The following is a 26,414-nucleotide window of genomic DNA, read 5'->3' as shown; positions in this document are numbered from 1 at the left end:
GTCAAATAGGGAAGGAATCTTTTGAAAATGTTTACTAATTATTTTAAAATATTAAGCATTTTTGCAAAAATCATCGAGTTAACGTATATGGATTGAAATTAGAAATAAAATAGAAATGGTCACCTTGATAGGTTTGGACAATGGACACCTCCCCACCCTCAAATTTTCAGAGGGAAATTGAAAATCAAATATGTAGAGAGATCTCAGATTATATACCAGAATAATGAGGTTGTAGCAGTAGGTGATTTTAATTTTCCAAGCATTGATTGGGACTGCCATAGTATTAGACGTTTGGATGGTGAAGAATTTGTTAAATGTGTTCAAGAAAATTTTCTTTATCAATTTGTAAATGTTCCTATCTGTGCAAAAGTTGACCTTCTCTTGGGTAATAAGACAGGGCAGGTAACTGAAGTGACACTGGAGGAACACTTTGGATTTAGTGATTATAATTCTATTTGTTTTAAAATAATTATGGAAAAGGTCAAGCCTGCCATTAGAAATTAAAGGTGTAAGACAAATTTTAATGGTATGAGACAAGAATTTCCAAAAGTTGGTTTGCAGGTAAAAGGAGTGTATAATAAGTGGGAGGCTTTCAAAAGTGTGATCGCGAGAGTTGAGAATTGTATGTTCCTGTTAGAGGGAAAGGAAAGGCTGGTAGGATGAGAGAACAATGAATGAATAAAGACATTGAGATTCTAGGCAAGAATAAAAAAGAATCAGAGATTAGATACAAACAACTGTGTTCAAGTGAATCTGTTGAACAGTAGAAAGAATATCGGGGCATTCTTAAGAGGGTGATCAGGAAGGCAGAGAGATGATATGAGACAGTCTTGGCAAATAAGGTTATGGATAATTCAAAGAGATTCTACAAGTACCTTAAGAGCAACAGAGCAACGAGAGAGAGTCAGGCCCCTTAAAGATCAAAAAGGTTATCTTTGTGTTCAAGAGATAGGAGAGACATAAAATGAATATTTTGCATTAGTTTTTACTATGGAGAAAGAAATGGAGGCTGGAAAGCTCCAGGAAATAAATATTGATGTTTTAAAAATGGTTCACATAACCAAAGAGGAAGTACTGGATGACTTAGAAAATGTAATGGTAAGTCCCTGGAATCTGATCTAGTGCATCCCGTGACTTTATAGGGAGTTAGGGCCCCTTGCAGTAATATTTGTATCCCCTATAAATATGGGTGAGGTACCAAATAACTGGAGAGTGTCCAATGCTGTGCCTTTGTTTAAACAGTGAGGAAAAGGAGTGTGTCTGCATGGTTTGTGTGAGGGAAATTGTGTCCTTACAAACTTGACTGATTTTTTTAAGGAAGTAACCAAGAAGGTGGAGGGCAGAGCAGAAGACAAGATTTACTTGGATTTGACAAGGTTCCACATGGTAGATTAATTAGCAAAGTTAGATCACATAGGATTCAGGGTGAGCTTGCCAGTTGGATACAACATTGGCTTAACAGCAGGAGAGTGAGACTGAGAGTGATGGTGGAATGTTGTTTCTTGGTCTGAGGCCTGTGACCAGCAGTGTTTCACAGGGATTGGTCCTGGGTCCACTTTTATTTGTCATTTATAAAAATGATTTAGATAAGAATATAGAAAGCATGTTTATATAGCATGTAGAAGGTGATTTACTTTGGAAGGAGTAACAGGAATGCTAATGGTAAGATTCTTGGTAGTGTAGATGAGCAGAGAGATCTTGGTATCCAGGTACATAGATCCTTGAAATGTTAAGAAGGCGAACGGTGTGTTAGCTTTTATTGGTAGAAGGATTGAGTTTCGGAACCATGCGGTCAAACTGCAGCTATACAAAACTCTGGTGCAGCTGCACTTGAAGTATTGCCTATAGTTCTGGTCAACACATTATAGGAAGGATGTGGAAGCTTTAGAAAGGGTTCAGAGGAAATTTACTAGGATGTTGCCTATTATGGGGGCAAGGTCTTATGAGGAAAGGCTGAGGGACTTGAGGCTGTTTCGTTAGAGAGGAGAAGGTTGGTAGATGATTTAATTGAGACATGTATGTTTAAATAGGGTTTAGATAGGGTGGACAGTGAGAGCCTTTTTCCTCTAATGGCAATGACTAGCACAAGGGGACATAGCTTTAAATTGAGGGGTAAAAAATATAGGACAGATGGCAGAGGTAGTTTCTTTACTCAGAGTAGTAGGGGTGTGGAACGCCCTGCCTGCAACAGTAGGAGACGGGTCAACTTTAAGGGCATTTAAATGGTCATTGGATAGGCATATGGGCGAGAATGGAATAGTGCAGATTAGATGGACTTCAGATTGGTTTCATAGGTCAGTGCAACATCAAGGGCCGAAGGGCCTGTACTGCGCTGTAAAGTTTTATATTCTATAAAGGTAAGTTTTTGGATGACACCAAGATTGGTGGTATAATGGACAGTGAAAAGTATTATTTAAGCTTACAAAAAACAAATGATCTGTTGTATCAATCGTGTGAAAAATGGCAGATGGAATTTAATTTGCATAAATGCAGGGGATTGCATTTTGGTAAAACAAGCAAAGATGAGATTTATACAATTAACTTAGAGCCTTGAGTAGTGTTGTAGAACAGAAGGATCTAGGAGTTCAGGTCCAGAATTCTTTGAAGTTTGTATCACATATGGATAGGGTGATTAAGAAGGAGTTTAGCACGCTTGTCTCCATTGCTCAGACCTTTGAGTATCGGAGATGGCATGTTATGTTGAGGTTGTACAAAGCGTAGGTGAGACCTCTTCTGGAGTACTGTATCCAGTTCTGGTCACCCTATTATAGGAAGGATATTATTAACCTGGAGAAGGTTCAGAAGAGATTTAGCAGGATGTTGCAGGAAAGGAGGGTTTGAGTAATAAGGAGAGGCTGGAAAGGCTGGACTTTTTTCACTGGAGTGTAGAAGGTTGAGAGGTGACATTAAAGAAGTTCATACAATTGTGAGGGCTATAGATATGGTGAATGGCAGATGCCCTTTCACAAGGGTGGGGGAGTTTAAGACTAGGGGGACATATTTTTAAGGTGAGAGGAGAAAGATTTAAAAAAAGACATGAAGGGGCTTTTTATTTTCACAGTGGTTCATATGTGGAATAAAATTCCAGAGGAACTTGTTGATGCAGGTACAGTTACACTTTAAAAGATATTTAGACAAGTACATGAATAAGAGATGTTTGGAGGGACATGGACCAAGCACAGGCAGGTGGGATTAGTTTAGTTTGGCATTATGGTTAGCAAGGACTGGCTAGACTGTAGGGATTGTTTCCATGCTGTTTGATCCTATGACTCTTCTATGAACTGATGCAGAATTCCTGACAGGGTTTCAATTCAACTCATTAATGACGAAAACCTGAAGGCCACCTCACATTATCATCCATGAAACAGGAGGTTCCAATCAGTCTCTGACCAGCAGATGAGACCCCCCCCCCCCCTGTTGGACAGATTAATCCATTACTAAAACATCAATGGATTCAGAGGAGGGAATGGGATCAAAGTGGGAATAATGGGGTGCAGTGGTTGGAAAGTTACTAATCTTATCATCTGTTTTATTTCTGCTATTGCTCCAAGTCCAGCAACCTGATATTGCAGTTAACTGTACGCAATGTTGCCAAATGCAAAAATGCAATCCATTATTAAAAAATACTCAATTCATTCCTAAAAATGAAAGACTGACTGTATTGTTGTATTTTTTTCAGTGAAATTGTAAAGCTGGTAAGTCCCAGAAGAGATTAATCCATATGAATTTATTATGCAGTTCAAATGCTTTTGTACTTGCAGATAAACAATATAATGAATAGTGCAAAATCCAATCATGTCCTTTTCTGTATTCGAAAAGGGACAACTAAGCATAAAAATTATCAGCTATTTATAACTAGCTCTTAAATTTGGAACAAATTCTCTGGAGAGAATAAGAAAATGAAACAAGATCAGAATTCATTTCTGGTTTTAAATATACTGTGACATTGCATTGATGATTGAGATAATGTAGTGGAACATTTTGACCTATTTTTAATTGAAGAACTTCCTGTCTGTTTCACATTGAGCAGCTCTCAGAACCCTCAGCAGAGAAGCTAGCTGGAAGCTTACTGATGGAAGCGGAAGTAGACCTCGATAGTTACCAGACTGCATTAGAGGTGGTACTAACCTGGCTGCTTTCAGCTGAGGATTCATTGCAGGCTCAGCGCAAGGTCTCTGATGATGTGGAGGAGGTCAAGGAACAGTTTCATGCCCATGAAGTAAGTGAATTAACTAAAAGTTGAAGGATGGGAATAGAAAGGCACTTATTCAGTGTTAATTATTTAAGTATTCAATATAAAGGTACTCACTACATTTCAACGCCCCTTATGATAGCTCCATCCTTTGGTTGGCATCCGTCACTTCTCTTGCATTTCTCATTGAATTGTAGAATCCCTACAGTGTGGAAATAGGCCATTCAACACCACACCGACTGTCTGAAAAGCATCCCTCCCAGACTCATCCCCATCCCTGTTACCCTGCATCTCCCATGGCTCATCTACCTAGCCTGCACATCTCTGAGCAATTTAGCATGGTTAGTCCACCTAACCTGCACATCTTTGGACTGTGGGAGGAAACCAGAGCTTCTGGAGGAAACCCATCACTGACCCAGGGAGAACATGCAAGCTTCACGTAGACAGTTGCCTGAGGGTGGAATCAAACCTGGATCCTTGGTGCTGTGAGGCAGCAGTTCTAACCGCTGAGCCACTCTGCTGCCCACATGCTTTTCTAAAGCACCTCGTTATGTGAATGTATGTGTTAAGGGCCCAAACTAAATGCAAGTACTTGATCAGTTACATTTGTATGATAGTTAATACCATCTGGACATTGAGTTAATCAATAAGAAGGTTTCCTGTTTCTGTCTGTGTATTATGTAGTTATTGGAAAGTCACACATTGATCCGTTATTTACAACGGTTATTTTTGACAGGGTTTTATGATGGAGCTAACAGCACATCAAGGTAGTGTGGGTAACATTCTACAGGCTGGGAACCAGCTAATAGCGGAAGGAAAATTAACAGAAGATGAAGAAAGTGAAATTCGGGAGCAGATGAACTTGCTGAACTCCCGGTGGGAAAATCTCAGGGTAGCCAGCATGGAGAGACAAAGCAAGTAAGTAGTACGTGGTATTATCTATACCGGACAGATTTCCAAGTCTCTTTGGAATGACAGCAATCATTTACTGATTTGGCTTCAAGCTGCATGCTAACGTGATTGCAAAATAATTTTTGCAAAATGTATTTTTTTTGAATACCAAAACATAGGTTTGCTTTGCATTCTCATTGATATCTCATTTCATTTGCATACACGTGAGACAAAGATGAAATGGTGATATTTTGAATCATTGTAGAGATAGTAGCAGGCGGTTAATCACACTGCTGTTAATTTGTTATGCTTCAGATCGTCGTCAGTCAAAATATTCTCATCATTTGTTTGTATTCCCTTTGCTCTATCTTAACTGTCAGACCAATGCTTTGTGGCAGATTGTAATTCTACTGTCCTTTGCACACACAATTTGAGGGTTGCCAGTTATACAGTAGACTGGTCCAAGGATTTATAAGGCTGCTTCGCACTGCAGGGCCAAACCATCTATTTCAGGATGCTGGTGGATGAAGGAAGTAGTTCGGCTGATAGACGGTCATCCTGCAGAAAATTCTAACAGCTGGGAGAGCTGTGTACTGTTGAGTTTGGCAAATGTTGCTGAGTGCATCTCAAAATAAGAGACATGCTCTGCAGTATACTGAAAGGTTAAAAAAGAAACTCTCACAGCCAAATCTTCTGGGTAATTGTGAAAGGGCAGCTTTGTGATTGGATAATCTGTGCCCACAATGCATCCTGATGAGTTTATGCTGCAGTGATGGAGGGGAGGCAAGATGATTCCATTCCCTATCACTGGGAGGCCCTGGCACTGAGGCAATGCAGAAGGTGTCATCCAAGTTTGTTCAATAGGTCCATTGTTGATTTTCACTGCCATTGCCAGTGTTTTACCAATATTTAACCTCTGGTCTTTGAGAAAATCAAGACAGAAGCTTTTCTCATTGGATTTTTATTCCAGCTACAGATCACCAAGTCAAACTCCACTGATTACTACTACTTCATATTGAGATATTTTCTGATCATTCCGCTCAGAGATGTGATTACACAGATCTGAAGTGGGTAACACTTGAACCGGGGCCTCCTGGCTCCACATCACAAGTTCCTGCTTTCCTCATCTATTTATCCCTAAATTAACATGAAGCCATCACCATTTGGGCTGAAGACTCCCTGCCTGACTAGATAAGAACAGCAGTTGGGTAGCTTCTTCCAGTTGGATCCAGCATTTAGTAAGCAGCTTGGAGGTGAAACTGCCAGCTCTCTGTCCTGTATGTCTTACTATTTTTCTAATATGCTTATAACCTGCTTGCACCAGTAGCTCAATTTCTATTCAACTCATTACCTCTTCCTGTATACTATTCTCAGTTTTATGTCAGAATTCCAAAGCTGCTGAAGGTCTGAATCTGGTGCCTCAGGCAGACTCTGAATTTTTATTGGAATATTGAGATAATACAACAGTTAAGAGTATTTCTATTTTCAAATTCGATGCATTGAAGCCCCAATTCAACAAAAATTGAAACTAACAGCTATTTTAACCAGAATATGAGCACTTGTTTTAGTTAAGAGCTGCTGCATTAAAAAACCGAAAATATTTACTGGAAAAGAATATTGCAGACAGGCAGTCAACTGATCCAGTAAAAAGCAGAAAGTGCCACAGAATCTGGAAAACTAGAAACTCTCGGGTTTTAGGCATGTACAGAGGTGGACTGGCACAGAAATGTGCGTGCTAGATGGGTTGCCGTCATTTGGAAGTGGAGAGGGAAGCTTGGCAGCCTGCTTGGTTCAGGTGATAATTGACTTGATCTTTTTAATGAGCTTGTCAAGGACCAATTTTGTTTCTTTTATTAGGGGCGCACACAGGTTTCACATTGGATAAGGGTCAATCTGGGTTGAAGGAGGCAGTGACGCACTGGGGAGCCAGTGATACTAGGGCTCCCAAATAGGCAAAGGGTGCATGGTTGAGAGAGACCGTTACTTACTAGGTCACAGGTGACAACGCTGAGTAGAATTGCCGAATTAGTGATAAATACATGCTCTGCGCATTTGAGGCAGTTGTGATGTTCCATCGATGGTGGCAGAAGAGGAGTTGGGAAGATCCACTAAGTTTTGTCAGTGCAGCTGACCACAAGCAAAGCAACCACTTGATTTGGGATTGGTAGAGGGGAGGATAATGGGGTTGGAATGCAATGGAGGCCAAGAGCCCAATGTAGGGTGGTCTCTTCATCCTCACTAGTGACTGCTTCAACCATAAGGTGGTGCTGCAGATCACCAGAGAGCATCATCAGGTGGAGTGCAACTGCTATCAACCCTGTACATCCTTGTGCCATCAGTGCCTCTGACTGGTCAATGCTGCAAGCTGGTGTATGCATTTAATGCTGAGTCTGAGCATCCTGTCAAAGTGTGGATTACATTCCATCCTCATTGTTTAAAGATGCTTGTACCTTTGCAGATATTTTCATCTCTCTATTGCCCACTTCACTCACCAGGAAGACCTGGCATTTCCATTTATTTCTTCTGTGAAATGTGTGCTCTCTCCTGTTGCAAAGACAGAGAGAAGCATGAGACAAGTTTCTTGGCTTTTATCTAGACCAGCAGCTCATTATTAATAAGCAGCTGCATGTATTGATACTCAGCAGTGACTCCGGTCATTGTGCAGGAGTCTATAATTACCCTCAGAGCTCATTTCTATCGCTTTCTAAAGCACCATGCTGACATGCTCAGCTGGTGTGCCTGCCAGTGAGTTGTGTATGTGAGGGCCTGTCACTTTGGTTATCACCTTGTACTCAACTTGCCAGAGTGAAGAAGGTCATTAAAACCCTTGCTGTGCTGCACTTTGTTCCTCTGCTCAACATTTCTGCTGCTGACAATATCTGGGATATCCAACTTTTCTGCTTTGCTGAGCAACTTTTTCATGGTATTACCTGAACCAACACTTTGTGTGTCTCTGCCTTGCCTCTAATAGCACAGCATGGGCTGTACCTGTGTTGAGAGGTGGTCTTGCTCCAGTATCGGGTTTTTGTCTCTCAACCTGATGACTATCGGTTTCATTGGGAAATTAGAATACCTGCCTCTATGACTCTTTGGGCACACGTTCAGGGTTCTCACCTTGATTCACATCTATTGCCAGCAAGCTGTCCTCCAAAAAGCAGGTAACTTGGGGCACAATGGGATCTTGACCAGATGGGCCAATGGGCTGAGGAGTGGCAGATGGAGTTTAATTTAGATCAATGTGAGGTGCTGCATTTTGAAAAAGTAAATTGGAGCAAGACTTGGACACTTAATTGTAAGGTCCTGGCGAGTGTTGCTGAACAAAGAGACTTTGGAGTGCAGATTCATAACTCCTTGAAAGTGGAATCGCAGGTAGATAGGATAGTGAAGAAGGCATTTGGTATGCCTTCATTTATTGGTTAGAACATTAAGTATAGGAGTTGGGAGGTCATATTGCGGATGTTCAGGACATTGATTAGGCCAGTTTTGGAATATTGCATGCAATCCTATCGGAAGGATGTTTTGAAACTTGAAAGGGTTCAGAAAAGATTTAGGAGGATGTTGTCAGGGCCTGGAGGGTTTGAGCTATAGGGAGAGGCTGAATAGGATGACGCTGTTTTCCCTGGAGCATTGGAGGCTGAGGGGTGACCTTGTAGGGGTTTATAAAATCCTGTAGGGTGCCGATAGGGTAAATAGGCAATGTATTTTCCCCGGTGTGAGGGAGTCCAGAACTAGAGGGCATTGGTTTAGGGTAAGAGTGGAAAGATTTAAAAGGGACTTAAGGGGAAACATTTTAATGCAGAGGGTGGCGTGTGAATGGAATGAGCTGCCAGAGGAAGTGGTGGAGGCTGGTACGATTACAGCATTTAAGAGGCATCTGGATGGGTGTGTGAGTAGGAAGGGTTTAGGGGATATGGGTCAGGTGCTGCCAAATGAGACTAGATTGGGTTGAGATATCTGGTCAGCATGGGCAAGTAGGACTGAATGGTCCAATTCCATGCTGTACATCTCTGTGACTCTATGACTCTCTAAACATGTAGGTCATGACCTCTTGCACCCAATGTAGGAACCAGAAGCAATTGTTTCAGGAGACCCTGATACTGGAGGCAAAATCTACCTCCAGGCATTCGAAACTTTGTGTCTTTATCATAATTCATTTTTATTCAAGTTTAAACTATTTAGTTTAAATAGCAGTTTGCAATCTCAAATGCCTCTGCAAAGATTTCAGAAGTGACAACTGAATTTCTGTTTTTCAGTTTTATGATAATTTTTGAATTTTTCATGTTAGTTTAAACATTTTGTCAATTGATCATTATGTATTCATCAATATTTGATATCTTTCTCACTTTTTTAAGTAATGTGTCCAATAATCAAAGATGTATTTAAAATTAGATTATTTGTCATGACTTAACTGAGCAATGTGTGTTCTTAACCATGATCCAAATTTCCACATGGCATCATAAAATTCCACTGAGAGCATCAAGATGGCCAATTTGGCTGACTACCTGCTATTCAGGGCAAAAGTAATTCACACCAGATTTCATGAGAAGCAAAAAATTATTTATTGAAGTACACTTTAATAAATGATATAGAAATGAAAGAATTTCTACTCCACTGCTCTGTAACTTAAACTGCACCCCTTATGAATCCCAAAATACACAGAAACTTATTCACAATTAAGACAGAGCAAAAAAATTGATTTGACACTGAGATTATGGGTTAAAGAAAAGACAGGGAAGACAAAATTCCAAGCATCAAAAGTTTGGATGTTGAGCAGTGACTTAAGTTGTCTCTCAATGATTTCAGAGACAATTACACCTTTTTTTTGTAAAGCTCTTCTTCATTTTGACGAGGTAGTCCTAAGCTTTTTGTTGTGAGAATTCTTTCTTTCGAGCTTTCTTGTGTTTTTCTCTCTTCACCCACATGGTGAGAGGGGCATGTTCTTTTCAGTTTGCAGGCCCTGGATATTTCTATTTACCTTGCACTTACATTTTTCTTCCAAACTGCCGTGCAAGCAATAGGGGGCTGTCATCAAGCAAGTTTTTCCTTAATTGGAAGTCTCTTGCTGTAACCCTAGCTTAAAGTATCCCCACCTAAACTACTTTGAAAAGCAATGTTGTCTTGCCCAGCTAAAAGAATTATGTCATTTGATTTTTCCAAGCTGCAAAAACGGCAGCACCATGGCTCAGTGGTTGGCACTGTTGCCAGGGATTCAGGTTTGATTCCAGCCTCGGTTGACTGTCTGTGTGGAGGTTGCACGTTCTCCCCGTGTCTGCGTGGGTTTCTGCCGAGTAGTCTGGTTTCTTCCCACTGTCCAAAGATGTGCAGGTTACATGGATTAGCCATACTAAATTGCCCCTAGTGTACAGGGAATTTTAGATTAGGTGCATTAGTCAAGGGAAATGCAGGGTTACATGGATAGAGTGGGGAGATGGTTCTGAGTGGGATACTCTTTGAAGGGTTGGTGTGGACGTGTTGGGCCGAATGGCCTGTTTCCACTCTATAGGGATTTTATGATTGTGAAACTCTCCAACTATACAGAAATTTAATTTCCATTTCAGTTTATAGTTTAAAAAGAAAAAAATTGAGGTTCTGTATATATTGCAAGTGAATCCCTCCATGTTTTGTGCACTAGCCTTGGCTCAGTAATGACACGCTTTCCTTGGAGTCTGAAAGTTATGCATTCAAACCCAGCTTCAGATATTTGAACATGTAATCCAGATTGACACTTAATAGTTGAATAAGGGAATGCTGCAGTGTCACATGGCATATTAAACCAAACCTCTCCTTTCAAAATGATGTGAATGATCCCTATTCTGGTATTTTAAGAAGAGCAAATGCATCTTCCCCAACATTGTGTCCTACATTTATTCCTCAGCCAGCATGATTTGGTCATCCCCTTGCTATATACGAGACATTACGTTATAGCGATTTATTGCCATATTACTCGTATTACCCAGCAAAGTACTGCGATGTCCTAATATTATGTTTCGAAGATGGAAGTCCTTCCTTTTCCTTGTCACAGCAAATGCTGTCTTGGCCAATCTGTTCCCCCTTGCCACTCTTCAATATCATTTCTCAGCTGTATATAATGTTCTTATCTCTTTTTGCTTGATATGTCCATTAAGACTTGGGATTTATGTAGAAGCACTATTGTTCACCTTTCCACTTCAAACATAGCAACTTTTCATCATTCTGATTGCTGTGAAATGTCTATGGAATTATCACATTGATGGCTCATTTATAATGCCAACCATTTAATACTGAAATTGAAATGAATATTTAATTTATTCATAAGCAGAGTTATGGTAGTGTGTCAGAGCTGCGAAGAGTAAGGTGATTTATCATAAGGTCAGCGGGATGGAAATGTTCAGTGACAGCTGTGATAGATATAGAACCTGTTATTTAATCATGAAATTTAAGAGGGAAGGAAAGTAAAATGGGTTGAAAACGAGATTGGGTGTCGGCCAAATAGTTGTTTGAACGTGCTTTCCCATTGTCACCCTTCGATCTCTACTGTACTTCCTTCTCCTAAAGCTATCTCATGCTGTCTTGAATGTGCTCAATTTGTGAGCATCCTCAGCCTTCTGGACCTGAAAAAAAAATCTCCTGAATATTCTCAACATCCTGACTGGAAGAAAATCTCTCTTCCAGCTCAGACTTCAAATTTTGACCCCTTGCTATGAGACAGGAACCCCACCCACAATTCCCATATGCTCCAGACTTCCTAGTTCCTAGTTTGTCTGTCCATTCAGAATTTGGAAGGTTCACTCAAAATCTTCTAAGGTTCAATCCGATAAGGGAATAAACTGTGAGTCCAAATGCAAACAGCTCCATTTTGGGTGCCTTAGAATCATGGAATTTTGCAGTACAGGTGGAAACCTTTGGTTATTGTGCCTGTTCCAATTCTCTAAGACTTCTCTGCTTAGTTTAATTCCAATCAGTCCTTTTTTTTAAAAGGGGAATTAAATCAATCCAGCTCCATTTTAAAAACGATGGTTTCTGCATTCCCCACACTTTTCTTGGAGGACTTTCCATGTTATAATGATTAATTAGGTAATACCTTTGTTGAACTCAAAATTATGTCGTTTCAGTATTGCAGCACCAATTAACGGAAATAATTTTCTCCAGCCAGAATATGTCTTCACTTCCTCGGTTCAAATTAAATGTGCTCTGAAATAAAACCACTCATCTCTGATATTGCCTCAGTCAATCTCTCCTACACCGTGTACATGGATTTGAAATTAGTCTTCAAGTAAGATGCCTGAAACTGTGCATAGTATTTAAGTGTTCACGCCTGGCCAAAATAATTACCATTAGTCAGAACACCATTAAAATTGTTTGTTATAACTTGGATAGAACTCTCCCATGTTCCACTTATCACTGACAACATGACCTGAAAACTAACTCTGGCAGGTACATAGTGAACAATCATCACTATTTATCAGTCACCATTGACTGTCACATATTAGAATATGAGAATATAAGAAATAGAAGGAAGAGTAGGCTATTTATCCCTTCAAGGTTCTCCTATCATACATGACCACAGTTAATCTGCATCAGGTAAAGTAGTCATAGTCCTACTAGACCTTCAGGTTGCTATTTCATTAGAGAGAAAGGATGAATGATGGTTTGACATGAGGGTCACCATGCCCACCAGGCGAGGAAAGAGGTCATGAAGGCGAGTCCTTCACCGTAATCTCAGCTGGTAGGATTGAATCCATGCTGTTGGCATCACTTTGCATTGCAAACCAGCTGTCTAGCCAACTGAGCTCACAGTTGTATCAAGTCTTGTTTTTAAACTCCAATCTAATAGAAATAAAGGCCAAATAGAGTCATAATCATAAAATCAAACAGCAAGGAAATAGATCTTTCAATCCAACTAGTCCATTCCAACCGTAATTCCAAACCAAACTAGTCCTAGCTTCACAGGAGGCTCCCAAGCACTGAGGATGTCACCTAGACAGGGGACGAAACGTTTGCAACAAAAACTTCCAGCTCGGTGAACAGAACCACAGCAGTAGTCCTACCTTGCTGTACACTTGGTCCATATTCCTCCAAACATGTCTTATTCATGTGCTTACCCAAATGTCTTTTAAACATTGTAACTGTACCCAAATCCACCACTTCCTCTGGAAGTTCAATCCACACACAAACCACTCTGTGATTTAAAAAAAAATGCCCCTCATGTCTTTTGTAAATCTTGGCCCCTCACTTTAAAAATATGCTCCCTAGTCTTGAAATCCCCCATCCTAGTGAAAGGACACATGCCATTCACCTTTTATTTTATGACCCTCTATAATGTCACCTCCAAACCTCTGATGCTTCAGGGAAGAAAGTCCCAGTCAATCCCACCTCTCCTTATAACTCAAACCGTTCATTCCAGCAACATCCTGCTAAATCGCTTCTGAATCCGCTCCAGCTTAATAATGCCCTTCCTATAATAGAGTGACCAGAACTGGATACAGTACTCCAGAAGAGGCCTCATGAACATCCTGTACAACTTCAGTATAATGTTCCAATTCCTATACTCAAAGGGCTGAGCAAAGAAGGCAAGCGTGCTAATTGCCTTCATAACCACTATGTCTATCTGTGATGCAAACTTCAAAGAATCATTTACCTGAACCCCTCAATCTCTCTTTTCTCCAATACTGCCTAAGGCTCTACTTTTAATTGTATAAGCTTTGTCCTTCTCTGATTTACCGAAGTGCATTACCTCACATTTATCCAAATTAAATGCCTTCTGAAAATCCAATGAATCTGCATCTCCCAGTTCCCCTTTATTAACTCAGCTTGTTATATGCTTACAGAATTCTAGCAAATTTATCAAACATGATTTCCTTTTTGCAAAGCCATGTTTGACTGTTTAATTGTGGTAAGGTCTTCTAAATTCCTATTTCTTCCTTAATAATAGATTCTTGTGTTTTCCCAGTGACAAAAGTTAGGCTATTTGGTCGATATTTTCCTTCTTGCTGTCTTCCTCCTCCTTAGACAGGGGCATCACATTAACAGTTTTCCAATCTGCTGGAACCTTCCAGTGAATCCAGTGAAGTCTGGAATATTTTGACCAATGCCTCCATTATTTTTGCAGCCAATGTCTTAAAAACTCTTGGACGCAGAGCATTCGTGCTGAGGGAATCTCCTTCAGGAGGCTTCTCTTCCTACTTCCACACAATGATCTCCAGGGCTCTCCAAGATTTCTTTATTGGTCCCCTTCCATTTCTCATCTGCATGTTTCCCTTTAGGGATGTTAGATGAAGACTTGATATCAGGTTCCGTGCCTCCACCTCAATAAACACAGCCACTAGATATAAATTGTCACACCGCTTATCAAACATGCTCTCCTTGGTAATGACCCACAAGCCTGTAATTAATTACTGAAAAGACAAAGCCATTGTTTTTGACTCTCTGTGAATATTTGTTCACTCACCACCAATTCCGGTTTCTAACTACTGGCTGGGGCTGTACCAGGTTATCCACAATTTTCATGCTATTTTTAACTCTGAGTGAACCTTCAAATCCGTATCCTCTCCTCCACAAGACCACCGACTTTCGCCTTCACAATATCGCTGCCATTCACTCCTGAAATAGTTTGCCTGTTGAAACTTTGAAATCTTTGTTTTTATTCCCTTCAAATTCAACCCCACCTTCTGGTTGGTGCCCCATCTTTTGTCTTGCACAAATTGGAGCACACCCAAAACACTCCACTCCATATCCTTAACTGCTCCAAGTCCAGGTTTCCAGTAGCTCTTGTACATTGGCTCCTGCTCCCCTAACCAATTAATTTTAAACAAAACGAATCTGAGAAAGGAATATTGAATCAGACAATGAGGCGTCTGATAATCAGGATCCATTCATCCTCCTACCACCAAAGATGTAATTGAGAAAGCCAGTGCACATTTTGTTGACAGGTGTAGACTCACTGAAGAATCCGGGGTGCTCATTGACAATTAATTTTACAAGGAGCTATAAAATGAACATTAGACCACTGATTAGAATATGTTAGGCTTCTGCTTTAAAGTGGTCCCCACAAAGCAGTTGTATCAATAGGTTGTTGCAGGTCATTATACTGCCAAATTTGTATGTCATATACCCTATTTTTGAGAAAAATACTTCTCGATTTATTGCTAAATCCTAGGACAACAAGTGATTGTGATATTATTAAAATAAAGGCATTGTTCTGTTTTTTGAATGTCACTCATTTTGATCAAGGGTCTCTGTGTGTATAATTAGGATAATGTTGGTGCAGAGTCAGATACTGTTCAACATAGAAACACAGAAAGTAAGACTAAGTGTGGGTCTTTTGAGCCTGCTCCACCATCCAATATGATCCTGGCTGATCACCCAACTCAGAACCCTGTTCCTGCTTTCTCCACATACCCTTTGATCCCTTTAGTCATAAGGACTATATCTCGCTCTCTTTTTTGAAAGCTTTCGATAGTTTGGCCTCAACCACTTTCCAAAGCAGAGAATTCCACTGGCCCTCCAATCTCTGAGTGAAGAAATTTCTCCTCATCTCAGTCTAAATGGCCTGCCACATATCCTTAGTGTGTGACCCCTGGTTCTGAAGTCCCTGGTTTCCAGAGTCCTTTTACTCTTCTCAGGTACATGCTCAAATCTAGCTTCAGGATAAGGTACTGAGTTGCACAATTGAAAGGTGTTCGTTTTCCACAGTATCTATCTATCTTGAACATTTAGACATTGCTCATTTTGTAAAAACATTCAGGCAATTTTGATGTTTAGTATCATGTATATTAAGGATTTACTCCCTCCACCACTGACACTCAGCTGCAGCAGTGTAAACTATAGGCAAGATGCACTGCAAAAATTCATCAAAGATCCTGAGAACCTTCCACACCCTGACCGCTTCCATCTGGAAGGACAAGGACAGCAATTATTTGGGAACGCCACCATCTGTAAGTTCTTCTCTGAGCCACTTACCATCCTGACTTGGAAAAATATCACTGATCCTTTACTGTCACTGGATCAAAGTCTTGGAATTGCCTCTTTGATAGCACTGGGTGTCTACCTACAGCATATGGACTGCAGCAGTTCAAGACCATAATTTTGCCTAGAGCAACTCGGGAAGGGCAATAAATGCTGGCCCAGCCAGCGATGCCCACATCCCATGATTAAATTTTTAAAAAGAGCAAACCTAGCCATCACACAATAAACCATGTGGCTTTCAGTTCTTTCCTGTAGTCCTAAAATGAATGTATATAACTCTCCTCTGTCAGCACCGTTCCACTGTCATTGCTTTTTCTTGCCTCCATGATGTTTCCATGAGGTTAGCAGATTAAAACCTGGTTTACAAGATTTCTGGATTACAAGCTCACTTTAAAATAATGTATCTGCAACAACATGCATTCGCAAAACATGTTGACACAGTGAATGCACATGGGCATTATCACAGTATGCATATCCGTTTCTGACTGAAAATCATTACCTGATGACACCGACAAAATAGTTTTCCAGTTTGCTCCGACATCTGAAAAACTTGATTACAGGTGGAAAGTGGAGTTAGGGGGTCACCTGACAGCCCTAAAGTGACTGAGCAGCATGTCAGCCTAGGTAGGAAAGTATCGGGACCAACCCCACTAACACCTGATTGGCCCTCACCTGATGCCTGTGAAATTTCCAGTGTGAACCTTAATGGTACATTAAGAAGGGAATCTTCTGAGATGTCCTTTCTAGTTCCAAAACCAAATTCTAAATGAGTCAATTTTGTCCAGTGTAATTTAATTTCTTGGTCTGATTGGATACTGATTCTGTCTCTCACTGGAAACCATATAAGGCTGAACTAGCTTCTTCACAGTTCTAGTTATATTTGATCTTTAATTGAGTTTCCTGTATCTATACTGTCACCAAGATGAGCTATTTTGAAAATTATATCTCCTAACTCTGATGTCTCCTCAGCTTATTAGCTGCCGAAACCCTTATCCATGCCTTGGTCACCTCTTACCTTTGACTACTCCAGTGCATCGCCACTTGACCACCCAAGTTCTACTGGATGAAGTTGAAGGCATTGAGAATTCTGCTACCAATGCTCCAACTTATAGCAAGCTTTATTCACCCATCACTCATGGGTTTGTAGGTCTCGATTGGTTTCCAATTTTATAATGCTTAACTTGAAAATGCTAATTCCTGTTTTTTTTTCAAATTCCCTCACCCTCGATCTTTGAGCTCTGCGCAATTTCAATTTTATTCACTTTGCCATTGACATGCCTTCAGCTGCCAAGGCCTTAAAATCTGGAATCTCCTTCTTAAATCTGACTTTCTCTCCATTTTTGTTTCCTCGTTATAAATGCTACTGAAAGACCGAACTCTAGGTCATATGGTGCCTTATCTCCTTATTTGGTTCAATGTCAACCCACTGTTCAACAAATATCCTGTAAAAGTGTTTTTAAATGTCTTATTATGTTAAAAGTGCAATGTGAATAAAAGTTTTTAACAATATTTTGCAGATTTACCTACTTAGAATTTTAGGTCACTGGTACCTTTCTTATTATTTACTAGTCAATTGTTCTTAATAAAATGAGCAGAGCATTTTGTGAGTGATTGACTCTGGGAATATTAAGGTCAATTGTTCATTCAACTGCTTCATTGGAAATATGATATCGTGACATAATTTGAAATATCAAGGTCATAAGTGACAATGTCTTCCCACTCATTCTTTATCACTAATTTGGAGTAAGACAATGTAATTAGAGGAAGACCTTAGAAACATGGTATAATTTTCGATTTGTCAAATGTTGCTGTGACCTCTTTGGAGATAATATCAGGATGTACTGTATCGTAGCTGCCAAGTAATCTTCATTAAAAATCTTAGATGATTGTCTCTTTGTCACTTGTAAAAGTGAGGGATTGACATGATTTCCCAAACATGTTTCTTTTTTTAATTTGGATCAAAAAGAAGTAAAAAGTGTTATTAGTTCTTATTTCTCTTTGTGTATCACCTATCAAGAGAGAAAATTTGAAAAGGCAACAACTTTCCCCTTCATTTCCTATTTTGTCTTTTAAGTTCATGTTTTCTGTTTTTTTCATGGGATTAATGTGTTGCTGGCAAGACTATTATTTGTTGCTCATCCCTAATCCCCTTTGAGAAGGTGACCTTGTTGGACTGCTTCAGGTGCACCACGGTAGTATCATTAAGGAGGGAGCTCCAGGAATTTAATGCAGTGACATTGAAAGAATGAGGCTATGTTACTAAGTCAGGATGGTGTGAGACTTGGGAAGGGAACTTATAGACAGTAGTGTTTCACACATCTGCAATGGAACTGTCTCGTTAACACCAGCCTGAAGTTTTGCTCCTGAGTTGGGAGATTAGAGCTAAAACATTTCCCCATTCTCCAATCTCAGTACAGGGGGAAAAAATGTGCACTATAAAGTAATCTTTTTTCAACTGTGGCAAGATTCTATGAAAGCTGGGTTGGGTGACCCCAGAATGAGAGGGGAGGATGCCAGGTGCCTCTGTGTACTCCTACTGTATTGATTTTGTGAAAGAATAAAGAGCTCAAACCCTTCCTTACACTCCACACACTTCTCATCTCCCATCCATACCAACATATTCAACTTCATTTATTCATGTTCTGTATCCAACAGCTCCCCTGCCATGCTCACCCCCCACCACTCACTCACTCATCCATTGCCCTACATAAGTTTGCATGAGGCGATGTTGCAAGATCTGCCCCTTAGTGTTATGCCAACCTGCATTCCCTTACCCATTCCTAATGGCCCTTTTAAAGCTCGCTAGCTACTTAGTGCCTACTCATTACTCCGCCAGGTACAACCCTTTCCTGTTGCACCTATTGTTCCAGTTAACCCTGTATCCATCACACACAAATCTTAGGCCGAATTCAGGAACAAATAAAACAAAGTTCAAGTGTCAGTTGCATATTTCAATATATTTAAAAAGCACATTTTTTCTTAAAACTGGTTTGTACATTTACATTCCTTCAATTATTCAATGTCTTATGATAGCCAATGTTTCATTTAAGTGCTTAACCCCTTAACATCAAGCATTGAAATTCATAGTCCCATTTCAAATAGTTCACAAACATTCTCAGCTGTCCAACAAACAGTAAAATGATAGGCTACCTAATATGTTCATGGATGATTGAAAAACTGCGTTTGCAATGCTAAACCACCAATGGAAACACAGATTTATATCAACAGATAGAGTGCAATGGCAAGCAATGATTGTTTAATGGTTTTCAAAATTTAACATGGACGATGTTAGATGCCTTGACGCCTCGACAGCTCGACAGCTCCCTTTGATTGTCACTCTTGATTGTTTCTCTTATGTTTTCGGCAGTTCCAAGGTGCTTCATATTTTCAATGAGTTTACACACTACTGCACATTCCGGATTACATTTAACAATGTCTGCCAAAGGGCAGTTGATCTCCACTAAGTATACGCTGAGACTATATCAAAATGTATAACATATATTTCCAAATGAGTTAATCCCTAGCTTACTAGAATCACATGTGGATGGAGGCACATGTGGAATGACCCATTGCCATTCCCATCCCTGAAAAAAATGGTACATGGGACTTGTGCCTTTTAGGCATGCCTGTCATTTCTCCAATGATGGAGTGACACCATGCTATTGTGAAAATCTAGGCCTGTGAATCAGTTGCATAAATTCATTTCCTTGTTTGCAGGTTACACGAAGTACTCATGGATCTTCAGCAACAGCAACTGAAGCAGTTAGCTGATTGGTTAACAAATACCGAGGACAGAATTCACCAAATGGAGGCACAACCCCTTGGTCCAGATCTGGAAGCTTTAAAACTACAAGTGGAAGAACACAAAGTGCGTACTGACTTCTGTATCTGAGTCCAAAAAGTAAATATGTTTTCAGATTGTGTTCATGAGGCTTAGCTCTCTTTAAATGAAGAAAAGTGAACCAGTAAACAACTCTACAATTAATTCATTTTACAGATTCCACATAAATTTTAAATTCTGATACAATGATGTCTTAGTACGATGATCTGATAGAGATGGTGAAAATTTTGTTCTTATTTGTTTACCAAATAAGAACAGTATCAGTCAAGAAAATATAGTTGTATCTTGATTTCAGAACAGTAGAGGCATTTTTTTTTTGCACCATTTTGTTTTATGAACAGAAATAGGAATATGACCAAAGTTTAAATGACTTTATGAACATCATAAAAAATATGCTTGGGTGTGATAACCAGGCTTTAGCTGCTCACTCCTTTCCTTGATTATCTTCTGTATTCAAGGTACTTGTTATCTCTACAATCGGAAGTTTGGAATTGCCCATCCTATTCCCACCAATCTTCTTTTCCAGTACTTCCTTGAGGACCTAGTCTCCCCAAACTCCTCCTGATCCCAAACACGCCCAGTATTGCACTTCACCATCTGCAATTATTGCTTGACATAGACGATATCCATGCATAATCAAACAAGGCCTTTCAGCAAGTGTTGTTCAGCGATGGTGCTTGGCAGCCTGGGTTTTGACATCAATTTAGTTTCTGTATAGTTACATGTTAGTTCTTCACAAAGCCTTCTTACCTTGTTCTACTTCCACACACCCTGGTTTGCTCAAAAGACTTTGGTGATGGTGGTGTTATTCGAATCACTGAATCAAACCTTTAGTTCTCTGCATGTTTCTCTGATAGCTTTTCATTCCTCTTTTTTTTCTTCCAATATCTTCAACTCCTTTTTAGAATTTTCGTTCTCATTCTGCCACCAAAGCCTAACCTCTAAGTTTCTCACTCAGGATTACTTTGTTCCTTTCCTGCCTTAGCATTTGAACTGTGACTCCAAACTCTTGATGATTTTATTATTGACTCACCTTGCCCTCTCTTCTGCTATCACTGCCTCGCTGTTCTTCTTAATCTTTTCCTTCAACGTCAGCTCTATTACTTGTACAGATGGCTTGTTTGATGTGTAATGAGGCAGATTTGATGAGGGAGGTTAAGGTGACTTAACCCGTAGGGACAGCGACCATATTCTATTAGAATTCACCCTACAATTTGAAAGCGAGAAGCTGGAATCTGATGTAACAGTATTACAGTTAAGTAAAGGTAACTGCAAGGAAGATGGTGGAGCAGTAATGGCAGGAGTTTCTGGAGGGAATTCGGGAGGCACAGAAGAAATTCATCCCAAGGAAGACGAATAGGGAGAGAGTGAGGCAACCATGGCTGATAAGGGAAGTCAGGGACAGCATAAGAGCAAAAGAAAAAAACATACAATGTGGTGAAAATGATTGGGAAACCTTCAAAAACCAGTTGAGGACAAGCAAAAAAAACAGCATTAACTGGAGAGAGGACGAAACAAAAGAGTAAGCTAGCTAGTAATGAAAAGGTGATTGCAGGAGTTTTTTTTAATCAAAGTATATAAAAGATAATAGGGAGGCAAAAGTGGACATTGGCCCATTGGAAAATGAGGCTACAGAGTAGTAATAAGGAGCTGTGAATATATACTTTAGAACAGTCTTCACAGTGAAAGACACCAGCAGCACACCAAAACATTGGGAGTCAGGGGAAGATGTCAATGTGGTGACTGTCACCAAGGACAAGGCGCTGGGAAGCTGAAAGGTCTGAAAATGGATACACATCCTGGACTGGAAGGACTACACCCAGACTTCTGAAAGAGGTAGTTAAAGAGATTGTAGAGGCATAAGAGATGATTTTTCAGGAATCATCGGAGTCAGGAAGGGTCCCAGAGGGCTGGAACATAACACCCTGTTTAAGAAAGTATGGAGGTAAAGTTGGGAAATTATAGGCTAGTTAACCTGACCTCTGTCGTTAATAAGATTTTAAGAGTCTATTATTAATGACGAGATTGTGGAGTACTTGGAAGTGCATGGTAAAATCGGGCTGAGTCAGCATGGAGTTTTGCAGAAGTCAGTATTGGGACCACAACTATTCGGCTTGTACGTTAATGATGTGGATGAAGGGACTGAGGTATCATTGCTAGGTTTGCAGATGACATAAAGATAGACAGAGGGACACGTAATGTTAGGTAAAAACAATGACTGCAGATGCTGGAAACCAGAGTTTAGAGTAGAGTGGTGCTGGAAAAGCACAGCAGTTCAGGCAGCATCCAAGGAGCAGTAAAATCAACATTTTGGGCAAAAGCCCTTCATCAGGACACGTAATGTTGAAGACGTAGGGAGGCTGTAGAAGGACCTGGACAGTCTAGGAGAGTGGGCAAAACTGTGACAGATGAAATTCATTGTGGGGAAGTGTGGGATTGTGTACTTTGTTTGGATAAATAGAAGCATAACTACTTTCTCAATAGGGAAATGCTTCAGAAATCTGAAACACAAAAGGACTTGGGTTTTGTAGTCCGAGATTCTCTTAAAGTGCAGATTCAGTTGACAGTTAGGAATACAAATGCATTTCAATAAAGCTAGAATACAAGAGCAGGGATGCACTGCTGAGGCTATATAAGGCTTTGGTCAGACTACATTTGGAATATTGTGAGCAGTTTTGGGCCTATTATCTAAGGAAGGATGCGCTAGCATTGGCATGGGCCCAGAACAGGTTTACAAGAATGGTGCCGGTACTGAAGGACTTGTCATATGAAGAGTAGTTGAGGACTCTTGAGTCTGTACTCAATGGAGTTTAGAAGGATGAGGGGGGAATCTGATTGAAACTTCTGAGAGGCCTAGATAGAGTGGATGTGAAGAAGATGTTTCCAGTAGTAGCAGAAACTAGGACCTGAGGCTGCCATCTCAGGGTGAGGAGGAGTTTCCTCAGCCAGCGGTTGGTGAATCTGTGGAACTCATTGCCACAGAAGGCTAAAGACACCAAGTCATTGTATGTATTTAAGACAGATGTCGGTTCTTGCTTAGTAAGGGCGTCAAACGTTATGGGGATAAGGCAGGAGAATGGTATGGCGGACTGCATTGTCTGAATGGTCTTATGGTTGTCCTGTTGACTTTGCCAGATGAGTTGGTCATCTGACTATGGGCTCGATCACAGATTGGGAAATTTCTGACTGTTTACCTGTATTTCTCACAACGCGTTCGTAGCCCAACTGCTTCCAACCCCATTTCTCTGCAACCCACTTTTTTTTTATTTTTGGGTGGGTAGAGGGGAGAGTGTGCATGAGGAATAAACTTATAGTTCAGGTGTAATTGCATTTCCATGCTGCTAAATGCCAGCTTTATGGTTTCCAGTTGCCCAATGTCTGTGCAGCTGCAAGTCTTCTCAAATTCTCACTCTTGTCCTTTGTTATCTTTTAATGTCTGTGTTTTTTTTAAAATTCTGTTTATTCTCCTTTGTATGAACACCCACAGCTTTGCATTCTCAAGTCTAATGTGTGTAGATGTCAGAAACTGTGGTGCTTCAGTCACCTGTCAACAAATCTAGATGGACCATATAAAAAGCGATGAGTGATTATTTCCCTTGGGCAAATCATTAATTTTGCTAAAAGCAAAGAACACCTCGGCCCTTCATTCCTAATTATCTTCATAAGGCTCTATCTACCGCGCTCACATCCTGTGTCCGTATGAGGAGCTCTAACTTTTATTTACTGCTAAACTTGACACCATCCATTTTAATGCTTCCCGCACCTGTAGAAATGTAAGGTCCTCATCCATCTGAGTGAGCATTAAATGGATTTATTAAGCATAAATTTACAAGTGTTGAGAAGAGAGGACATGCTACTGCAGCCTTGCAGACTTGGGCTCCAGTTCATTAATTCACATCACCATGACATTGTTCCTTTTTGCGCTTAGCCATTCCTTGGAAAAAAGGCCAAATTAATTCTTTACTTCACATAACCTTTCCCCTGCCAATCAAGCTATCATTCCTGCCCCAGCATAATGCTGAACTTTTGTATTTTTTTTAATACATGCTGCCGTGCCAAATCTGAACATATCATATCTGTGAAATGTACCTCTGCTGGTCATTAATTTCCTTTTCTCAGCTCAAGTTAGCCAACATTGTAAATTGTTCCTCCCCATCAAGTGTGCCCCCATTATTATTCCTCACTTCTAAAATCCACCTTCAACTTCTCTATTCTTGTGGACTGATTGCAATCAGGTTTCTACCTCCTGTTTTTGTGCTGAAATGATTCTAATCTGAAATATAAATGAATTTGTCTGTGACGATGACCATGCTGCATTAAATCTCGGTTAATCCACTTGCTTCCATTTCTTAGACTCCTCCTCCTAATATTCTTTTGATAGTTCAATATCAGATCAGCTCTGTGAAACAGATTGGAATGTTTTTCTTTGCTATAAGCTTTAACAATTTGCTTTTTGTCAGTGGCTTTTTAAATCTTTAGAGCTGTTGACACCAATAAAATATGAAAATTCACATTATTAAATACTTCTAACTTGCTATAAACCTGTATCTGGCTACTGCCTGTTTGAATCAGCAAGAAATTCAACTAATAAAACCTTAAATAGATATCGGCATTCTGTTGGATGTCAGAAGATAATAAAACACAATTATTTTTGTTTTTTTTGTAAAACATAGTTTAGTACCAAATGAAAATGATAGGCAACACTGTAAAATTTGTTTGGGAGCAGTTAATGCCAGTTGATAAGTCAATATCTCAGTTCTTCCTTTATGAACAATGGAATATTTTAGTGCCTGACAAGTGTTTTGTTTAAATTTACTCATGGGACTTGGGTAGCAATTGCTGGCCAGCACTTGTTGTTGTAGAGAAGGTGGTGGTGAGCTGCCTTCTTGAACCACTGCAGCCCATGCACTGTAGGTAAAGCCACAATATCGTTAGTGAGGGAATTCCGTGATTTTGACCCAGTGACTATGAAGGAATGGCAATACATTTCCAAGTCAGGGTGGTGAGTTATTTGGAGGACAACTTGCAGATGATAGTGTTCCAATGTATCTGCTGCCATTGTCCTTCTACATTGGAAGTGGTCGTAGGTTTGGAAGATGGTCTGTGAGGATCTTTGGTGAATCTCTGTAGTGCATCTTGGAGATAGTACACATTGCTGCACCTGTGCAAGATGATGTAGTTATAGAATGTTTCATCGACTCTGCGGCAAGACTTAAAATCATATCTGTAACAGATCTTAAAACTGATGAAAGTTGGCTGTGATCAAAACATTTTGATCTTAAAAACGAATGTTGTCAGAAAATCTAGTCACATTGTCTGTGCCTTCTGTTGAACAGCAGGCATCTAGTTTGTGCATCATTTTAAATAAGTGTTTTCTTTTCATCTGAATGTGTTGCATAGACAAAAGGATACATGCATCTTTCCTATCCCTATTACAAATTCTGAATAAAACCTTTAATTTAGTCTAGAGGTTTCTAATAAGAAACCTATATACAGCATTGGGTCGAGATTATGGGCACATCTAAGCTTCTGTTGTTGAAGCAATAGCAATGCCTCTGACACATGATTTCCATGGTAATAAAATCTGAAAGTGGTAGAAATATTGAGCAGGTCATGCAATATATGTGTGGAGCAAGAAACTCAGTTAATGTTTTGGTCAATGACTTTTCAACAGAATCAGGAAAAGTTTGAAATGTAATAGCTTTTAAATAGGCGAAATGGCAGAAGGTAGAGAAAAATGAAAAAGAAGGCCTATGATGGGAGTAAGAAGAGCTTTTGAGTGACAAGAGAGATAGAAAGAAAGGGAGAGTTAATGGGACAATCAAAGAAATAAAATTTGGATGGATAAAAACTGTGAAAGGCAGAATAATAAAATCTGCCATCCAGAAATAAAAATGAAAAGAATAAGATTGAGGCAAACCCATGACAAGATAAGGAAACAAAATGGGATTGGTGGTGAAGGTGGGGGGAAGAGGAGCTGGAGGAAGGGATCATTGTCTGAAACTGTTGAACTCCATATTGAGGCCAGAAGTAACTAATTAAAAGAGAAAATGCTGTTCCTTGAGATTGGGTGTTTAATGTGACACTGCACCAGTTCAAAGGTCGTAGACACCAGCAAATATTCATTGTAAGCCCACTGTCTCCCACTGGTACCTCAATTACAATTCCTACACTGTATATGCCTGTAAAGTTGCAGGCACCTGGAAATTCTGGGGTCATGATTGTCCACTGAATGGAGGTGTCCTACAAAATGGTTACTCAATCTGAGTTTGGTTCCACTGCATGCAGGAGATCACATGATCGATAGAGAATACAGTGTAATTGAATTACACTGAATTAAATTGAAAGAACTGCACATAAACATTGTTTCACCTAGGAGTGTTTTTGTGATTTTGGATGGTGAGAAGAGAATGGGGTGTGGCCTATGTCGCTATTGACATGTTAAGACGGTGGGCCATGGAGAGTCGTACCTGATTGTCTGCCCCGTTTTGTAGTTACATGTGCGATCAGATGTCCCTGGAGATGGAGTGCTCACTGGCACAATAG

At 40.0% G+C, this 26,414-nt stretch overlaps 1 protein-coding gene across 11 annotated transcripts in view; it reads left to right on the top strand.

Annotated features, from left to right (window-relative positions):
* Positions 1-26,414, top strand: part of dmd (dystrophin) — a 2,003,576-nt gene that overhangs the window by 769,935 nt on the left and 1,207,227 nt on the right. For all 11 annotated transcript variants that reach the window (XM_087992890.1, XM_087992895.1, XM_087992900.1 and 8 more), the window contains 3 exons: positions 4,031-4,219; positions 4,929-5,110; positions 19,745-19,895. In XM_087992890.1, coding sequence (XP_087849016.1) covers positions 4,031-4,219; positions 4,929-5,110; positions 19,745-19,895 — 522 coding nt within the window. The remainder of the gene's footprint in view (positions 1-4,030; positions 4,220-4,928; positions 5,111-19,744; positions 19,896-26,414) is intronic.

Source organism: Chiloscyllium plagiosum, unplaced genomic scaffold, assembly GCF_037043375.1.
Source record: "Chiloscyllium plagiosum isolate Xiang-an unplaced genomic scaffold, Cpla_swu_hap1 HiC_scaffold_12, whole genome shotgun sequence".
NCBI classification, from domain to species: Eukaryota; Metazoa; Chordata; class Chondrichthyes; order Orectolobiformes; family Hemiscylliidae; genus Chiloscyllium; species Chiloscyllium plagiosum.
Note: the sequence above shows the minus strand (reverse complement) of the source record. Positions and strands in the feature narration are given on the sequence as shown.